An 18,897-nucleotide genomic window follows, 5' to 3' on the forward strand; every position below is an offset into this window, starting at 1 on the left:
CTTTTGAAGTTAGATTTTGGAAGATCAATTGGTAAAAACGATATTACTGTATTTGGACTAAGTATAAAGTAGTTAACCGTAAGATAATAAAATTTATTTTGATCATTTTTTTTATTAAAATTTATTGTTGTGAAAATAAACAAAAAAAATTCTCTAAATTTAATTAAGATGGGCTGAAAGACTTAAAAAGGCTTCAAACAAAGTTAAGCACGTGTCGAACGACAAAAGAGTTAACAGGTTCTTGCGGTGATGACGTGGCACCTGTCTCTAGAAGCAGCTCCATTCTTCTTCGACTGGTAATAATGTCTTTTAAAGATTTTCGAGAAGAACGAAGAAGATCGGCTGGAGAATCGTAGAAGATGGCGGGTCACTACAGATGGAAGAGTTTCGAGGAGAACGAAGACCGTCCGGAGAAGCCACGCCGTTACGGTGTAACGGAGATGCGAGGTCCTCGTTACTCCGTTCTCAGCCAGAACGTTCTTCAGGTACCTTTTCTACGAAAAAAATTGATCCTTAGAAAGTGTTCATCAGATTCTGACTAGGCTCTTACGGTTGGTTTGATCGTGTGGTTTAGGAAATATTTGAATCCATGGGGCAGTTTGTTGACGGGTTAAAGTTCTCGGGAGGCTCCAACAGTTTGATTCCAAAGTCATTCATCAAGCAAGCCATCGATATGGCTCATGAGCACGATGTGTATGTTAGTACTGGTGATTGGGCTGAACATGTTCTTCGTAGTGGTGGTCCTTCAGGTTTCAAAGAGTATATAGAGGTAAGTAAAGCTATTGTAGAAGATGACCAGGGCCGGTTCTAAGTATAGCCGGATGAAACATTTGTTTTGGCCTTCGAATTTTAAAGAGTTATATTGTAGATAGGTCGCAGATTACAAGTGTTTCGAAAAAAAAAAAAAAAAAAAAGATTAGGTCGCATAGTCCATTGATATATATTTTTTAAAGACTAACCTAAAAATGTTTATGACTTTAAATTTCAGATCTAGCCATGAAGATCATGTTAAGTTTCATTTTATGTCGTATTGCAGGAGTGTAAGCAGTTGGGGTTCGACACTATTGAGCTGAATGCAAATTCGCTTGAGGTTCCGGAGGACACTCTTCTACGATATGTTCGCATGATCAAGAACGGTGGTCTTAGAGCCAAACCAATCTTCGCTGTGAAGTTCAACAAGTCTGATATTCCTGGGAGGAGGAACAGGGCCTTTGGTTCCTATGTTGTTCCGGAGCCTCGATCAAGCGGTAAGAAACACATGGTGCTCTTAGTCAGGGCTGGATCCGGATTTTGGAGATTTTGGAGGCTTGAAACATTTCTTAAAGAACTTTACTATATTTTTTTCTTCTAAGTAAATTTTTCTTTTCAAAATTGAGGGGCCTAAGGTTATGTAAAAAACCTTTAAAATTTTTGGGCCCAAGGCTTTCACCAGACTGTGCCTAGATCCGGCCGTGTTGATAGTTTTCAGATTTAGGTGGTTACTAAGAAAATATTCCTTTTCAGAGTTTGTTGAGGACATTGATCTCTTGATAAGAAAGGCAGAAAGGTGTTTGGAAGCCGGGGCAGACACCATTATGATTGATGCAGATGACGTATGCAATTACGCAGATTCTATCCGAGCAGACATAATTGCCAAAGTCATAGGACGTTTGGGAGTAGAGAAGACTATGTTTGAAGCATCTGATGCCAAGTTAGCTGAGTGGTTCATCAAACGTTACGGTCCAAATGTATCTACTGCTCATTCTCCTCTCTATCATTTCTCGCTTTCTGTTTATATGCTTACGCTTCTCTTTGTTTCTTGATTTTTTTTTTTCAGGTGAATCTCTATGTGGATCATTCTCAGATAATGGATCTGGAGTGCCTCCGTGGTCGTCATCTGGGTAAAGATCACAAGTCCGTTCTCAGTTCCTCCTACTTCTTGTTTTAAAAACAATAGCTCTCCCACTACATCTAAACCTGTGTGAATTTCCCATGTATTCTGTCTTATGTGTCTTATGTTATGTGCTTCGTTGATGCTGTAAGAAACAAAACGTTTAGAAGAGCATTGTGATCATAATCACTCAGATTGTATGCAACCTAGCAAAGTAATGCACTTAAGGCTTGTTTGTCTTGAGAGTTTCACTGGCTGAAAGATTTTGAGCAATAATATAAGCAGTTTCATCAGTTGTGTAAGTATATGCCGTTTACTATTTTCTTATAGAAACTTTGTAATACCTTTTGATAAATATAGAATAGACATAAATACCTACCATCATCAATAACCTTAATTTAACTGGAAGCCATTGTTATCCATAAACAAATTTGCATCTCATCAAGAATAGAATAACTGAACATATGTCATGATTAGATATTTTTAATAATTTTGTAACCACAGTTGTCATAATTTGATTCTATTGATAGCTTGTGCATAACCATCAGGGAATAACACCCCATCTTTGTGCTTTGTTTATTTTTGCTGTTAGTAGTTACAACGTTTATTTTCTGCAAGATACAAAACAGTATGTGTATTGGTTGGTTGGTTACCTTGCCAGTTTTTGGAAACACAAAGTTGGTTAATCAAATTTAGAAGACATGTCTAATTATAAAAAGGAAAGGGCTTGGAGGATGTTCTCAGAGCAGGTTCTGTCTCGATAACAAAAGAAAAAGAAACATTTGCAGAGGAGAGTTCGAAGAACAACCTCTGAAAATGTTTCTTCCTTTAAGATTGCTTTTTGTTACAATAGCATTTGCTTTTCTTGCAAACGTAACATCAGCTGGCCCCCCCGAAGCCGACTTTATCGGCGGTCCCGGGCAGGGAGGAGGCGTATGTAGTCTAATTGTTTTTTACATATGGAAAGAAACAAACATTGTTGTTATAATAACGTTCGTTAATTGCTTACGTGTTCTCTCACCTGTAGGCACCTGATCCCGCTAGAGTAGAGGAACCCCCGGTGGTGGTGCCTTTCGTCCCCAAGTCTCCGGTGAGTGTGTTTAAGAGAAAAAGATGGTTGTAGTATGTTATGCGTTCGTTAATCGTCTGATGATAATATATAGGTTTATATCATTTACTTGGGTGCCACGAAACACGATGATCCCAAGTTGGTGGCTCAATCGCATCTTGAAATCTTGAAATCGGTTCTTGGAAGGTAAAAGATTCGTTGCATGTGTTTGTTATAACTTAGCTTCTGAGGTTGGTTATAATTTATATTTCTTTGTTTGAATATTATGTTACAGCGAAGAAGCCGCCAAAAGCTCAATGATCTATAACTATCAATATGGATTTTCTGGCTTTGCAGCCAAGCTCAAACCAGCCGAGGCACAGAAACTGAAAAGTATTTTTCTCTTATTTTATATTTTTTGAAAATTTCAAAATCTCTAAAATGTGGTTTTTTTTATTTATTAAACCATATTTTCTGTATATCTGTCTACTAGATCATCCTGAAGTTATTACTCTTGTGATAAACCGAAAACTTGTGATGCAAACAACACGGACATGGGATTACTTAGGTCTTTTTTCAACTCCAGCTTCATCTAAAGGTCTTCTACAAGGGTCCAACATGGGTAGTGGTGCTATTATTGGCGTTATTGACTCTGGTATGCTATCAATCTCTCTGTATCAATCTGTTAACTTATCTCAGCATAATGATTAACAATCTCGAGATTATGTGAGCAGGCATATGGTCAGAATCAGGGGTTTTTGATGACAATGGATATGGACCGACACCGAAACAATGGAAAGGACAATGCGTATCCGGGGACCAGTTCAAAGCTGAAGATTGCAACAAGAAGCTTATTGGTGCTAAGTACTACATGGATGGTCTTAATGCTGATCTCGCAACAAGTATCAACAGCAGCACAGAACATATATCTCCTAGAGATCACAATGGCCACGGGACACAAGTTTCCTCAACGGTGGCTGGTTCTTTCCTTTCTAACTTGACTTTCTCAGGCCTCTCAGCTGGGTCAATCATGAGAGGTGCTGCTCCTAAGGCGCATATAGCCATGTATAAAGCATGTTGGGACGTGCAAGGAGGGATGTGTTCGGTTGCTGATGTCTGGAAAGCTTTTGATGAAGCTATTAATGACGGTGTTGATGTTTTGTCGGTTTCTATCGGTGGCTTATCAAAAGTCAGGTCTCTTGACGTTGAAGTTGACATCGCGATTCCAGCGTTACACGCTGTGAACAAAGGCATCACTGTTGTTTCTCCAGCTGGTAATGGAGGACCACGCGGTACTACGGTTATTAACATTTCTCCATGGATAATAACTGTAGCTGCGACCACCCTTGACCGTTCTTTATCCGCATTTATCACACTCGACAACAATCAAACGTTCATGGTATGTGTGTATACACATATCTCTAACGAGGCAAAGGTTGTGATTGATGGCTAACCTTGTTTCGGTTGACTTTTTTTTCCAGGGTCAGAGTATGTACACAGGACCGGAACTTGGCTTCACTGATGTGATGTTTAGTGAAGATCAGTCTAGTGTTGCTACAGTAAAGGGCAAAGTGGTGATGTACTTCGAAAAAGAGAAGCCGATGCCTGGACCAGAGATTCTTCAGAGGAATGGTGCTGTTGGTGTAATATATGTGAGAACCCCTAGTAGTCGTTTGGAATGTCCTGCAAACTTTCCATGTATCTACATTGATATCGACATTGGTTCCAAGATTTATTTCCACATGGAAACTACGAGGTTGTGTTTATATATCAAACAAGTATCTCATCTTCTTACATATGTTGGAGAATCTGATCTTGTTGTTTTTGTTTTGTTTGCAGCTCACCAAAGGTTAAGATAAGCCCATTCAAGGCAGTAATTGGTGAAAGTGTAGCAAGTACCGTTGGAGGTTCATCTTCCAGAGGGCCTAGTTCATTTTCACCTGCCATTCTTAAGGTTTTGTTACATTCATATCTTGTTCTTGATCACTAAGTTCTAGACTTTTTAACCACGGCCGGCCCTAAGATTTATGTACTTGAGCAAATATTTTTCTTAATCATTTTGGGGTCAAATGATATTATACACATATTGACCATTAATTAATTAATTAATTAATTATCTGGCTGTGCTTTTAACCGTCATAACTTTTTCTAATGCAGCCGGATATAGCAGCACCTGGTTTGAACTTACTAACACCTAGAATACCGACAGACGAAGATACTAGTGAGTTCGCCTACTCGGGAACATCAATGGCAACTCCTGTTATTGCTGGAATCGTAGCACTCCTCAAGATTTCACATCCTACTTGGTCTCCTGCTGCAATCAAGTCAGCTATTGTCACAACAGGTTTGGTTTGGTTTATCTGTTTCTTTAAGGATATGTTTTTCTCTATAATAAAGAACTTCAGCCGCTGACAAAAAAGACTCTCCATGTTTCAGCCAGGAGCACCGATCCATACGGTGAGCCTCTAACCGCAGAGGGAACCACACCAAAGATAGCCGATGCATTTGACTACGGGGGAGGTCTTGTGGATATGGAGAAAGCCACAAATCCGGGTCTTGTTTACGACATGGACATGAATGATTACGTACATTACTTATGTTCCGCAGCTCTCTACACGGACAAGAGAGTTTCTGCTCTAACCGGAAACGTCACTACCAAGTGTCCGAGCTCAAGTTCATCGATTCTTGATATCAACGTACCTTCTATTACCATTCCAGACCTCAAGGGAAACGTCAAAGTGATTACCCGAACCGTGACCAACGTTGGACCTGTGGACTCGGTTTACAAGCCCGTGATCAAGGCTCCTCTTGGATTCGACGTAAAGGTTTCACCGGAGGAGCTAGTGTTTAACAAAGGAACCAGCAAGGCTGCGTTTACGGTGAGTGTGTCATCAGGCTCATACAAAGTGAACACTGGCTTTTTCTTTGGGAGTTTGACTTGGAGTGATGGACTACACAATGTCACAATCCCAGTTTCTGTGAGGACAAGTTTCATCGATAACTTTTACCTGTAAATTGCTGTAACCCAGTTATTAATAAGATAATGTTCTTCACGGATGTTGGGGATGGAATAAAAATATCTTTACACTTGTTGTGTCATCATCAAGAAAAGAATAATAATTCGCTTTATCAATATTTTTATTTATTTCTTTTATGAACGTGTTTTATTCATTAATTATTTTTTCCATTTTTATTATTCAAGTTTAAAAAATTAAACACATCAATTAAAAACATTTAATATTTTACCGTTTTCTAGATGTTACTAAATTTTTTTTATTACTTTCTCCCTTTCAAATTAAGTGTCGATGTAACGTAAAAGTTTTGTTACAAATATGGTTTTATGATTTCAATACAATTTTTTTTTTATTTTTTTTTCTTTTAATTAAACTAAGATAAACAATAAATTTTATACAGTTATAATTAGTTTCTTAATTTATGTGAAGAACTCTAGAACGACAACTAATTTTAAAAAGAAGAAGTATATACTAAACATCCGATAGTTGCTAGCAAATTTCAACAGAATATATGAAAATGTACTATTTTCTGTGGATTTTGTATCAGATTTTTGAATAAAAATCATTAATTCGCAGTAGGAAGGGTTAAACAGGACGAATTTAACCCACTTACCGTTACTTTGTTTTAGTGTTTTCATATATATCAAAAAGTATATCAAATTTTAATTATAAATACTTTTTGATTGAGTATTTCTTATAACTTTGGATCATTATAAATTAATACATACAATTAAGTTTTTTTAAGTTTATAATTTATTATTAGTAATTAATAAAATGCACTGAAAACATAAAATAAATTTTTAAACATATTTTCAGAACATTTATTTATTCGAAACATAAAATATTATTTTCAAGAAAAAGCAGTTTGATTTTCTTATGATGTTGCTTTGGGATCTTGCCTTGGGATTTCGATTGTAATATAAGATGCTTCCTTCAGGCAAATATTTTCAAGCTTTTGATCACTGCATCGTCTGATTTTTAAACTAAAGTAAAACATTTTTTTTTAGTTATACACGGATATTCTGGTCCACAGAAGTAGTTCAGATTAGTCACGTCTTGTCACATGTCGGTTTCATGTTTCTAGCGATACCGAAATGTTAATTCCTCATTGACCGGGACTCGAACTCTAGTAGCCTCACCGTATTGGACTTTTGCCTTCAAGTTAATTACCAACAGACCAGTAGTTTAAATTTTATTGTTTTCTGTATACGGACAAATGGACCTTTTGTTCATTGTCTGGTGACTATGCTTCTTTCAACTGTTTAGGGTTCAAAGGCTTTTGTTTATATGAATCAAAAAAACCTTTGAACGATGAACAAAATAAATGAATCTATATGAGAACAATATATTTTATTAATTTATCATCTTTCATATTTTATTTGAAGAATTATTTGATAAACATTGTATATGTGTGGCTCGCTAAACACCACTAAAGCAACGTATTGCAATATGTAAATTATATCGACAACCAAAATAATAAAAACTAAATATTTAGTATATACTAGATTTTGACTTGCGCTTCGAAAGCGCGGGTTTTTTGAGATTATATTGTAATATAAAATCATATTATATTGAAGAAGAGAATTTTTGATAATTACATATATTCTATGAGTAGTTTATTTAAGATTTTATATGTACATTTTATATAACTTTTCCTTAGATCTGAATATTTAATCCGGACCAAAGATCAAACCGAAACCGACTCAAAACATAGGTTTGGTTCGGGTCCGGGTTCAGAGAAAATTACCTAATAGGTATTTCTTTTAGACCCGCGGGTATTTGTTTAAGTTTGGATCTTACCCGAGATCTAGTCGGAAATATTTTGTGTATATTAAGTATATTAGGTTATTTCGAATATGTTTCTGGTATTACATATATTTTTTAAGTTTTGAGTTTAGATTTACAATAGTTTTGGGTTTCAGATAAAATTTGATTTTTTTTTTAAAAAAAAATTGGGTAGTCGGATAAAATTTAAGGTATTTTTTGGTTCATCGGGTCCGATTTCTAATAAAATTTTAGATTTTTAGGTATTTAAATATTTGTGGATTTTTTGGAGTTTAAATATTTTTCATGTTTTGGGTGTTTTTCATATTTTTAGATAATTCGAATCTTTTTGAATCCTAAATACCCTAAATGATATGTCCATATCTGATATACTTACCACTGAGTTTGTGGAAATATTTGAAATATATACTGCAAAGCTTTATTTATATTTATTGGTTATAACCCGTTTTATGACGTGATATTGTAACAATTATAACCAAAGAAAAAAAAACACTTCAGCATCCTAGTTAGACATGGAACTATAAACCGAAAACCAACAGTGAATCAAAACCGAAGCAAAAAAGAAACTCAAAACTAAATTGATATTCACAAATAACTAAGTGATTCCTATATATCTAAAACCAAAAAATCAAAATCGAACCTTTAGAAAATATATTATTTTTTGATAAATATAGATTTCAAATATGGTGGTTCCTATGATTGAAGAGATATACACACTTTAAAAATGTGATTTTTTTTTCAAAATATAGTGGTTTCCATATCTCTGTTGAAAATTTTAATATTAATCTACTTATGTAAAGTATTCGAAATTTAATAACAATGTAATCTTAGATAATAATTTTTCGATCATAAAGATATTTAACAAAAGTGTAAAATTGTTTTTAGAACTCATTAATTCTGAAACACTTAAAGAAAGAAACCTTAATACTTTTCTATTCTTTTTTTTTTTTGACATCGAGTACTTTTCTATTCAAAGAGACACTTAATAATATATAACATGAATATGTTTGCATGTCACGTAATTGCAGTAGGAGGTGGACTTGAGAGGTTATAATATTTCATGTCTAACTATTACATAATTAAGAATATTATAATATTTTATAGTTTTCATGTGAATATTATATATTTTAGATGCCTCACCATTTTGTAGTGCAATTGTATTGCAGTTTAAATTTTTTGTTTTATAAATTTATATTTGTTTTCCGTTTTAAGTGTTCTATATTTTTTTTATAAATTTATATTGAAGATGTATCATATATTTGTCAAAATCTATTTATTAGTTATTCTTTTATTGTTTCCATATTTAAAAGTGTGATTTATTACGTGTATTTGAGTTATGGTAACTGAATATATTTGATGAAATATTGATTACAAATCAATTTTTTTTTATATTGCTATAAGACCATAATTTTTGTTTTAAATGCTATTCATGTTTCCAAACAATATAGATATATAGTGCTACTATTGTTTCCAAACAAATCTAAAATGTAATTCAATTTTAATAATATAGATTTTCAAATAATCAGATCAAATTGTTAATTGCCATTTTTTTTCATACAATATTATGGAACCATACGGACCGCTAATACATGTATCATGTCTGTGTATATAAATAATCAGTTAATTAATTTGTCAGAAACGTTAATCAACTAATGAGATTTGGTCAACTATATATACACGTGGGCTTCTCGTTGTGGCAAATGAAATGATACACTATGCGCAAGGAAAGCCCTAGCTAGCTTTCGAGAGATTATAGCCTAATATAGCATTAACACCTAACCTTATTCTTAATTTTTAATTTAGATTGACTCAATAAATAATTGGTTTAACGGCATAATTTCGCACCTTGTAACAATTTCGTTTGTCGTTGGACCCGATAGATTCTTCAATCTCAAGCACCGAGACTCATAAGTTAAATAAAAAAAAAAAAAAAAATATATATATATATATATATATATATATATATTTATATACAATAATTAACGGAATGGAAGAAGCACCGAAGTCCATAATAGACACACTAATTGTTTTTTTTGTCGTATCAGTATAATCTTATTCCTTAATCTCTGCATGTTTAAATTAGATTATCAATTTTGGTCATTCCATTTTGGTTGTGAACATATACAATAACAGAGATGAGAGAGATCAGATTTGTTGGAGAGAGTTGTTTTCAGTAACGAATCAGCCAAATAAAGAAAAGAAATACAAAACTGTTAAAACTGTCTACGTAGAAAATTAGATGTCTGTTGATTTGGACGTTTACCCACATTGGTTTTGTAGTTTGTTCGTTTATTTTTGGTGGATTGTAGCTATTCATGTATGTTTGTTGTTCTGTAATTGTCTTTTTGAAGACTATATAAGCATCAATGCAGATTAAATAAAAAAATATCCCAATACGAGAAAAGCAGCTCTTCCCAAAACCCAAGAAGATGGGGTTTGTGAAGGGAAGTTCGAAAGCATTTCTCATCATTGGATTCTTGTTCCTTCTAGATTGCGTATTTGCTCAAGAATGCACCACTGAGGAGCCAAAGGTTTGTAAAATGGTTTCTGGGCTTGTTCTTGGTTATGTTATGTTTTTGTTAAATTCTGGCTGATGAAATGTTCTTTTTTTGGGGATTGTGGTAGGTTTATGTAGTGCATTTAGGCGCGAAGCAACACGATGATCCTGAGTTGATCTTAGCATCGCACCAGAAGATGTTGGAATCAGTTTTTAATAGGTATATGATATAATTAAACCGGGTTCTTGATCATGATGATGATGACTAAAAATGTCTCGTGGTTTTTGGAGCTGATCGTTTTATTGTTTGGTTTTGCTTATATGAAGCTCGGAAGCTGCTAAAGAGTCCATCGTCTACAACTATCGCCATGGGTTTTCAGGGTTTGCTGCCAGACTTACATCGTCACAAGCTAAGAAACTTAAAGGTTTGTCGCTGTGATTTTTATGACACAAGACGACTTAGTTATGAATTCTAAGAGCCATGGTCGGATCTAAACAAAGCCTAGTAAAACATTGGTTTTGGTCCCTAAATTTTTTGAAGGTTATATAAATAGACATATGCCCCAAATTGTGTAAAAGATTTTCTATTAAACCTTTTAGTAAATGTTTATGGCTCCCAAAATCTCAATCTCCCCGCTAAGAGCTCTTGTGAAGAAAGACTTGCACTCACATTTTCTTGTTTTTTCTTTCTCGATGGGTTTGGTTTCATGTCATTATCCAGACCGTCCAGATGTTTTCAGTGTGGCATCAAACCGAAAGCTTACGTTGCAGACCACTAGGACTTTCGACTACTTGGGACTTTCGCCGAATCAGCCCAGTGGAATTCTCCATGACAGCAACATGGGAAGTGAACTTGTCATTGGCATTATCGACTCAGGAATATGGCCGGAGTCGGCGGGTTTTAGCGACGAAGGGCTTGGACCGATACCTAAACATTGGAAGGGGAAGTGTGTAGCCGGAAGGGAATTTGACCCAGCAAAGCATTGCAACAAGAAGATAGTAGGAGCAAGGTACTACACAAATCGCTTTACTGAGAAAACTGGGAAAAATATCAGCCCTGATGAGTATCTGTCCCCTAGAGGTTTGGTATCACACGGAACAGAATGCGCTTCAATTGCAGCCGGCGCATTCGTTCCTGACGTGTCATATAATGGTCTTGCACCTGGACTCATGAGAGGCGCTGCTCCAAAGGCACGTATAGCTGTCTACAAGGTTGTCTTCGATTCAGAGGAAGTGGGTTCTGGCGTTTCAGATTGTACCATGGCAATCGATGATGCCATCAATGATGGCGTTGATGTAATATCGATTTCACTCGGCCCAAATGGACCTCCTTACCATACATATACCACAGTTGGGGAAGATTCTGAGCTTGGTTCCTTCCACGCGGTGATGAAGGGAATACCTGTTGTTATGGCTGGTTCTAATTCCGGCCCAGGTGCTTACACTGTGAGTAATGGAGCTCCCTGGATGTTCACTGTTGGTGCAAGTACCATTGACCGTAGCTTTTATGTAGACGTGACTCTTGGCAATAACCTAACCATACCTGTATGTAAATTAATGGTCTATCTCTCTTTAATTATTATTTTTTTTTTTTGTGCTCTTGGAAACTTACTACTTGTCTGCATCAGTGTCAAGCTTTGTATACGGGTGACGAAGTATCTGCTAAATTAATTTACGTAGAAGACTGGCAGACCGACACTTCTGATCGAAAGGGAAAAATTTCCCTAACGTTTTTGAAAGACGATTCGGATATTTTGTTTGCTGTGAACACCCTCGGTGGCGCTGGTGCGATCATTGCACGAGGTTCGGATTATTCCACTGAGATTTTTTTTGAGAAGCCAGGCATTGCCACAAACTATGAAGTCGGAAGTAAGATTCTACAATACATCCGCTCCACAAGGTTAGTTTTTCTTTTTGTAGTATGTTATAAAAGACGTACACTCATCATTTACTTACTTACTTCTCTTTCTCTCCAGTTCGCCAACGGTTAGAATAAGTAGAGGTAAAACGTTCGTGGGACGTCCAAAACAAACTACAGTAGCAGCATTCTCTGGTAGAGGGCCTAATCCAAGCGCTCCAGCTATTCTCAAGGTTCTTCTTCTTTTTCTTTCCTAGTCTTTGATTGTGGGATTTGTGTGTTGATTAATGACGTACGGATTCTAAATGATGCAGCCTGATATCGTAGCCCCCGGTGCGTTGATTTTATCAGCTGACATTACAGACGGTTATTTCACAGGATTCGCCATAAGTCAAGGAACATCCTTTTCCGCTCCTGCTGTTGCCGGAATCGTCCTACTACTCAAATCTCTACACCCTGACTGGTCTCCTGCCGCTTTAAAATCCGCTATCATGACTACAGGTTCTTTAAATCAAACCCCTTTCTTTTTTTTTTTTTGAATGACTAGGAGATTCCCCGAGGACTAATTCTTTTGTTGTTGTTGTTGTAGCGTGGAAGACTGATCCATTTGGAGATCCAATCTATTCGGAATCAATGCCAAGGAAGCTGGCAGATCCTTTTGACTACGGTGGTGGACTAGTGAACCCGCAGAGAGCCAGAGATCCAGGACTAGTTTACGACCTGAACCTCGACGATTACATCCACTTTTTCTGCGCCTCTGGCTACAACGACACATCAATAGCTTTACTCACCGGGAAAGATGCTAAATGCCCGTCTCCCTTACCTTATATTCTCGACTTTAACTATCCAGCCATCACGATTCCTGAGCTTAAAGATGAAGTGACCGTCTCCAGAACGGTGACTAACGTTGGACCTGTTGATTCGGTTTATAGAGCCGTGATCGAGCCTCCGAGAGGTGTCAAGATTGCTGTTGAACCGGAGACTCTGGTGTTCAACTCGAGCTCGAAGATACTTGGGTTCAAAGTTAGGGTCACGACGAGTCATAAGAGTAACATGCCGGTTTACTTATTTGGTAGCTTCACGTGGACTGATGGTACACGAAACGTTACCATTCCTTTGTCTGTAAGGACTCGGGTTTGAACCTCTGAAAATGAAGATCCCTCATATTTATAATAAAATGTTGTTTTATTTTTGTTTGTTTTTTTCCCTTTTATGTATGAAAAACAAAAAAACAAATAATAGAAAATTGCAATATTATTCTGTGTGGACTCTAACCGAAATCACATCAATAATATGACAAAACTGATACCATCATTTCGAACATCCGCGCAATCGCAAACGACGTACAGTTACGATCGCTAAGACACCTCTCTTCACATTTCTTCACGTCAGTTCTCCGATCCAAAACAGCCATCTTAGTATCCGGCAACTTCATCTTCTCTAGCTTCAAAACCCCATCTCCGCTACACCGAAGCCGCGTCCTCCTAACACATCCAGATTACCCGTCTCCCAAGTCCCACTCTATCTCGTTCATAGGAACGTCTAACTGTAACTGTTAGAGGGTTCGTTCCTAAGACCGACACCGAGTGGGACTTGAGAGAATTTTCATCTGTTGCTGCCTGGAAAGAATCCTCATCTGTTGCAGGATTGGGGTGGACAATTACTGAGAGGAATGGTCTGTCGACCTTCTCAGGCACTGAAGCTTCTGTCTTCTCGCCTTTAATGGCAACAAACCTCAGAAATGCGAGCAGCTCTTCTCAAATGTAAGGAACTTGGAAGGTCTTGTATATTTATAAGTATATCTCTATACTTTTTTCACTTACCAATTTTAAACGATTATCACGAACCTAGCAGACAAGCAAAATGTGTGTTCCGCACTCCATGACTTTTTCATCCCATATCGATTAAACATTTCCACAAACTTGTATCATTCGTCAACTACTATTTATATCTACATGTGATTAATTTCTCACGCTGCCAACATAACATATGGTGTTCCGCAAGTGCACCCTTCGATGCTGTTCGGCAATCGTTGTACTTTTTCGTTCAAATTAAGCTTAAAATCGTCGAGTAGAGGAAATCTCAATTCATTCAACAGATTTCTATAATTGAAAATTATTTTGAAAAAAATTATAAACATATATGGAGTTGTAATTTGTAAACGTCATGTTCTTTAGAGGGTTCGTAAACCAGTCCGTTTTCTCACTCATTTGAACTTTTAACCGCATGTTTCGACCATTCATTTAATCAGTCGTCCATTCTATCAACACATGCTACATGGTAATTCTAAGGAAGAGTTTGAACCTCCAACCGCCTCAAACCAAATAACTTGTGGTTTTCTTAATTTATCAATCAAACCTGAATGAAAACCTACGAATAAGCTAATTTTCCCCCATTAAAAGGTTTAAAGAGAATAATCAAAAACATTTACAGATTGCATCATCTCTCTAACGAGGACATAACTCAGAAATAGTGACATCATTCGACGACATTTGTAACTCTTCAGTCGAAGAAGAAGAAACATTCTGAGGCATCACACTCTCTAATACAAACGCAGGCCATGAAGGTGTCGGGAGAGTAAACGAATCGCTGTTGAGCATTAGAGCAACCGAAGCCATTGTTGGTCTAGTCGCTGCACTCTCTTGAACACATAGCAGACCAATGTGTATGCATCTCAAGATCTCGTTTGTTGATCCCGTGCTTAAACTCGGATCGATCACACTTTTGATAATGTCTTCTCTCCAACTTCTCCATACCTGAAAATAAATAAAAAGATTCATGTCATAAGACGAACAAAATACTGAAAACTAGGTAATACAGGTTTGGTTTTGAATACTTACCCACGTAAGAAGATTTTCCGAATCTTCATCATCGTTAGATCCACCATTGTTGCTTCTCTTACCTGTAATGATCTCAATGACTAATACACCGAAGCTGAAAACGTCTGTTTTGACTGAGAACTGTCCATACAAGGCGTATTCCGGAGCCATATACCCGCTACAAAATGAAATGAAACAAACCATTTATACCTTGTTTGGTAGAGTTTTTACCAAATTACAATATAACTTCTTTAAATTAATACTCTATAAATTAATATACACTAAAAATCTCTATAAAATAATATAATTTTATAGTCCCAAATTGAGTTTTTGGTTCAATTAGTATATCGATAAATTAATATCGAAGTTGTATTATGCTATTTATTATCCAACCAGCTATTGTTAGTCAAATATTTAAAAATCATTTAAAAGTGCAAATGCTTCGCTCTATTCTTTTTTAGTAAAGATGATTTTACTTACTAAGTTCCTGCAATTCTGTTTGTGAATCGATGTGTAGTGTTTTGGCCTGTGTCAAAGAGTTTAGCTAATCCAAAATCTGCGATTTTCGGAATCAGTTCTTGGTCCAAAAGAATGTTGCTAGCTTTAAGATCACGATGAATGATCCGGAAACGAGAGTCTTCATGAAGATAAAGAAGTCCTCTAGCAACTCCTCTGATCATTTTGTATCGCACTCCCCAATCCAAAAGTTGACGCTTCTCAAGATCTGCAACGGCGCAGAGATCAACACAGAGCAAAAAAAAAATAATTGAGCAAAAAAAAAAGAGGAGAAAAAATTTACCAAAGATGAAATGGTCAAGACTAGCATTCTTGATGAACTCATAAACAAGGAGTCTTTCTTGTCCATGTATGCAGAAACCTAGAAGCCTGACCAAGTTCCTATGTTGAAGCTTTGCTAGTAGTAAGATTTCGTTCTTGAATTCGATGTCCCCTTGTCCAGAATTTCCTGATAGTCTTTTCACCGCGATTTCTTGCCCATGAGAGGACACACCCTGAGACATACGTAATCCCATAGTTCATAAACCTCTCAAATAACCAAAGTTACCGGTAAGAAGTTTGGTCAAAGAAACTTACCATATAAACTGAACCAAACCCACCACGTCCAAGTTCGTTTTCAGAAGAAAAATTAGTTGTTGCGGCCTTTAGATCTTCAAAGTCAATTACAAGAGAATCTGTATTCAAGAACTCATCCTCGACAACTGATCCCGACAAATGCGAATTCCCAAGAACTGAAATATTCAGACAGAAGTTCTCAGGAACACGATTTTTTTTTTTTTAACTTTAAAAAAAAAAAATCAAAAAGAATAACATTGACATTGTGTTATTACCTATGACTCTATTTCCAGACTTGTTCTTCTTCCACTTCAAGACCAAGCATAGCAAAACCGCAAATAACGCAACAAGAACTATTGGAACAACTATGGCAATAACGACTTTAGATCCACCTTTGCCCTTTCCTGAAATAGAGAACAAAAACATTCGGAACTAGAGACAAAGATCTGAAGAAGAACACACAAGAGAAACATCCAAGCATTTCTAAACACCTGTTCTCTCAGTTTCTGCAGCTGATGTTGGTGTATCATCAGGAGGCTGAATAGCAGGCGGATCAGCCTCTAGGTCGATTTCAAGCTCATAGAATCGCGACGTCTCAAACCGGAAGTTACAGCTAGGACAAAACCACCTAAGCCCAGTCTGAGCATCGCAACAGCTTGGGATACGCTGAAACCCAAAAGTCAGACAGTCATCACAATCCTGTTCAGACAGATCCGGCGAACACTGCGCGCTTCCGTAGAATCTCCCGTACCCGGGCGAAGCTGTACCGTTCCCTTGAGCGTATTTCCTATTCGGCCCACCCGCCGCCGCCATTCCTTTGAGCCTATCCAACAGTACTCTCTGCAGACGCTCAAACTCATCTCTGTTGTTTGATATAGGTGTACCGGAAACAAAAGCCTGTGTCGGGCTCGTCTCTTTTCTTCCGTAGATTGTTCCGTTCGAGTAACGAAACATGCAGTGCGTGAAATAAATAACAGCTTGTTTTGACCGCTGGCACTGCTCGGTGAGGTTTGTGCCAGCTGTCTGAATACAGCTGAGACAAGCATCTCTTTTGACTTCTCTTCTACAGAGACCAATGGCGTAAGCACTTTCTCCAGATCCAGAGGTGAGGTTGTAGAAGCCGTAAGGTTGGGATGTTAGTGAGGAGAGAGAGGAGATGAGGCGGTTGAGGTTTCCGGCAAAAGTGCTGTTGACCGTGAAGTTGCCTCGATTTGAACAGATGTGTTTTGGACCAAACACATAGATGTCTACCTGAGCTAAGGCGTGAAATGGAACAAACGTTAGGACACAAGCAAAGAAGACGATGACTCTGACGCATTCCATGGAAGATTGAAGCTCTTTTTTTTTTTGGGTCAAAGCTTTTTTTTCTTCTATCCGCATAGATAAATACAATATTTCAACAGAAGGATATTAAACATATGAAACCCATTGCGGGTGTATGGGTGGTCTAATAAAGTTCTTTTAAAATCAGACAGCATAAAAGAACACAACTTGCTGATAAAATTAAGTAGCAGACACAAGTAGTCTGTATCGGTGAGGTTATTGGGTCCCCCTTGCATGATGGGATGATGATACAATAAAAAATTAACGACTTTACTGCAACGAAATCAGGTCAACGGTGTGGAAAAAAACATTTATTTAAATAAGAAGTGTTTGTTGCCTACTCTTTTCCTGGCATGCGCCAATAGTATCATCATCAACCCGAAAAAGAACTGAAACTTTGAATTGTTTTTATTTATTTTTTGGTAATAAAACTTTTCAACCAAAATCGATTGTAAGAGAACTTTCAGCTACTTTTTCACGAATAAACTCTCAAACTTAAAAGTTCGTTAATAAAAACTGTTAAATGTGAATAAAAACCGTTAAACAAAAGTACTGTATTTTGACTAAAAATTAAAGGGTTTATTTCTTAAAGAAATTATTGAGGACTTTTCTTGCATTTATTTTTAGTTCAGAGGTTCTATTACTAAAAATCAATTTTTGAGCTAAAAAATATTGAATAGTTTTCGAACAACCTAGGAAATTAAACTTCCAACTAACGGTAATTGGTAAACATACATAATGAGTTCTCGTTTCGAAATGTACTGTTCCGATCTAGTGAACATGACTACAAATTTGATGGATTGACCAATTTTCGTCACGGAGATCGAGATGCTCCAGAAGCTACAGGAAGATAATCTTCCAAGAATGTGAGTTTTATTCATATTCTTCGAAGTATGAATGGTCGGGAGGATGTGTTGGCAAAAAATGCTAGAACCAGATGCTATATTTTTTTCTATATAGATCAGATCCGGACAGCGGAGGTGCTCCCCGGAAAATTGAATCGTCTGAACACCACCACTTAATCAAGATAAAAATGTGCGGTTGACAAAAAGAAAAAATCGCCAGCAGTCTTTTCAAACCATTTTAGAATCCGGCCGTATAAAGAACGAAACTATTGCTGATTAGAAACTATTTATCCAGCGACTCAGTCCAACCGTGTGAAAGAAAACCCTTAAATTTTAAATAAGAAGTGTTTATTTATTCCTCACTATATTTTCCTCTCAAGTACCAATTTGAACTCAGGAAAAAATTGACGCTTCGAATGCTTTTCAAAACCAGCAAGGAATTCAAATAATCGTACGTTTATAGTAAAACAAAGGATTGCGTTGACCAAAAAAGTATTACGTTGACCATCATGAATGAGATTTACGTGGACCATCCGAGTCGCAGGATAACAAAGGCATGTACTTCAAATCAAGAAGAATGATGATGTAACTTGCTTTTTATTTGTCCCCGTTGTTCTAGAACAGCCGTGTCGGATTTTTAACCTCGAGGTAAGGCCCATAAAGGTCCATCAAATCATGGATTTTGCCAGGATAAACGGCTCGATTCGCTCAATATAATTGTACGGTTTTAGGATCCTTTTATACCATTCAGAAAGGTAAGGTAAGAA

At 36.7% G+C, this 18,897-nt stretch overlaps 4 protein-coding genes across 5 annotated transcripts; 3 read left to right on the top strand and 1 right to left on the bottom strand.

Annotated features, from left to right (window-relative positions):
* The first annotated feature begins 223 nt into the window (after positions 1 to 223).
* On the top strand, positions 224 to 2,163 carry BNAC07G36650D (protein HEAT-STRESS-ASSOCIATED 32). Its single transcript, XM_013861809.3, has 5 exons — positions 224 to 485; positions 575 to 769; positions 1,037 to 1,247; positions 1,504 to 1,727; positions 1,817 to 2,163. Exons 1-5 carry the CDS (start codon positions 360 to 362, stop codon positions 1,925 to 1,927), a joined length of 867 nt encoding a protein of 288 aa, XP_013717263.1. The 5' UTR covers positions 224 to 359; the 3' UTR covers positions 1,928 to 2,163.
* Positions 2,164 to 2,596: 433 nt separating this feature from the next.
* LOC106420872 (subtilisin-like protease SBT3.1) lies at positions 2,597 to 6,002 on the top strand. Its single transcript, XM_013861724.3, has 10 exons — positions 2,597 to 2,803; positions 2,898 to 2,960; positions 3,034 to 3,125; positions 3,214 to 3,311; positions 3,412 to 3,573; positions 3,653 to 4,317; positions 4,400 to 4,674; positions 4,758 to 4,872; positions 5,076 to 5,262; positions 5,355 to 6,002. The coding sequence occupies exons 1-10, from the start codon at positions 2,687 to 2,689 to the stop codon at positions 5,930 to 5,932; spliced, it is 2,352 nt and encodes a 783-aa protein (XP_013717178.1). The 5' UTR covers positions 2,597 to 2,686; the 3' UTR covers positions 5,933 to 6,002.
* Positions 6,003 to 10,053: 4,051 nt separating this feature from the next.
* Positions 10,054 to 13,318, top strand: LOC106420972 (subtilisin-like protease SBT3.12). Its single transcript, XM_013861808.3, has 8 exons — positions 10,054 to 10,248; positions 10,343 to 10,434; positions 10,542 to 10,639; positions 10,936 to 11,759; positions 11,843 to 12,114; positions 12,191 to 12,305; positions 12,387 to 12,573; positions 12,662 to 13,318. The coding sequence occupies exons 1-8, from the start codon at positions 10,147 to 10,149 to the stop codon at positions 13,210 to 13,212; spliced, it is 2,241 nt and encodes a 746-aa protein (XP_013717262.1). The 5' UTR covers positions 10,054 to 10,146; the 3' UTR covers positions 13,213 to 13,318.
* A 1,117-nt stretch (positions 13,319 to 14,435) lies between these two features.
* LOC106420970 (cysteine-rich receptor-like protein kinase 29) lies at positions 14,436 to 17,417 on the bottom strand. Of its 2 annotated transcripts, XM_013861807.3 has the most exons (7): positions 16,454 to 17,411; positions 16,238 to 16,366; positions 15,984 to 16,138; positions 15,691 to 15,901; positions 15,372 to 15,615; positions 14,913 to 15,069; positions 14,436 to 14,828 (listed from the first exon to the last, which is right to left on the bottom strand). In XM_013861807.3, exons 1-7 carry the CDS (start codon positions 17,340 to 17,342, stop codon positions 14,520 to 14,522), a joined length of 2,094 nt encoding a protein of 697 aa, XP_013717261.1. In that variant the 5' UTR covers positions 17,343 to 17,411; the 3' UTR covers positions 14,436 to 14,519. The 2 variants fall into 2 exon arrangements, with proteins under 2 accessions (XP_013717261.1, XP_013717260.1); XM_013861806.3 differs by having other exon boundaries at positions 15,372 to 15,901; positions 16,454 to 17,417.
* Positions 17,418 to 18,897: the final 1,480 nt, after the last annotated feature.

Source organism: Brassica napus, chromosome C7 (assembly GCF_020379485.1).
Source record: "Brassica napus cultivar Da-Ae chromosome C7, Da-Ae, whole genome shotgun sequence".
In the NCBI taxonomy this organism is placed as follows: domain Eukaryota; kingdom Viridiplantae; phylum Streptophyta; class Magnoliopsida; order Brassicales; family Brassicaceae; genus Brassica; species Brassica napus.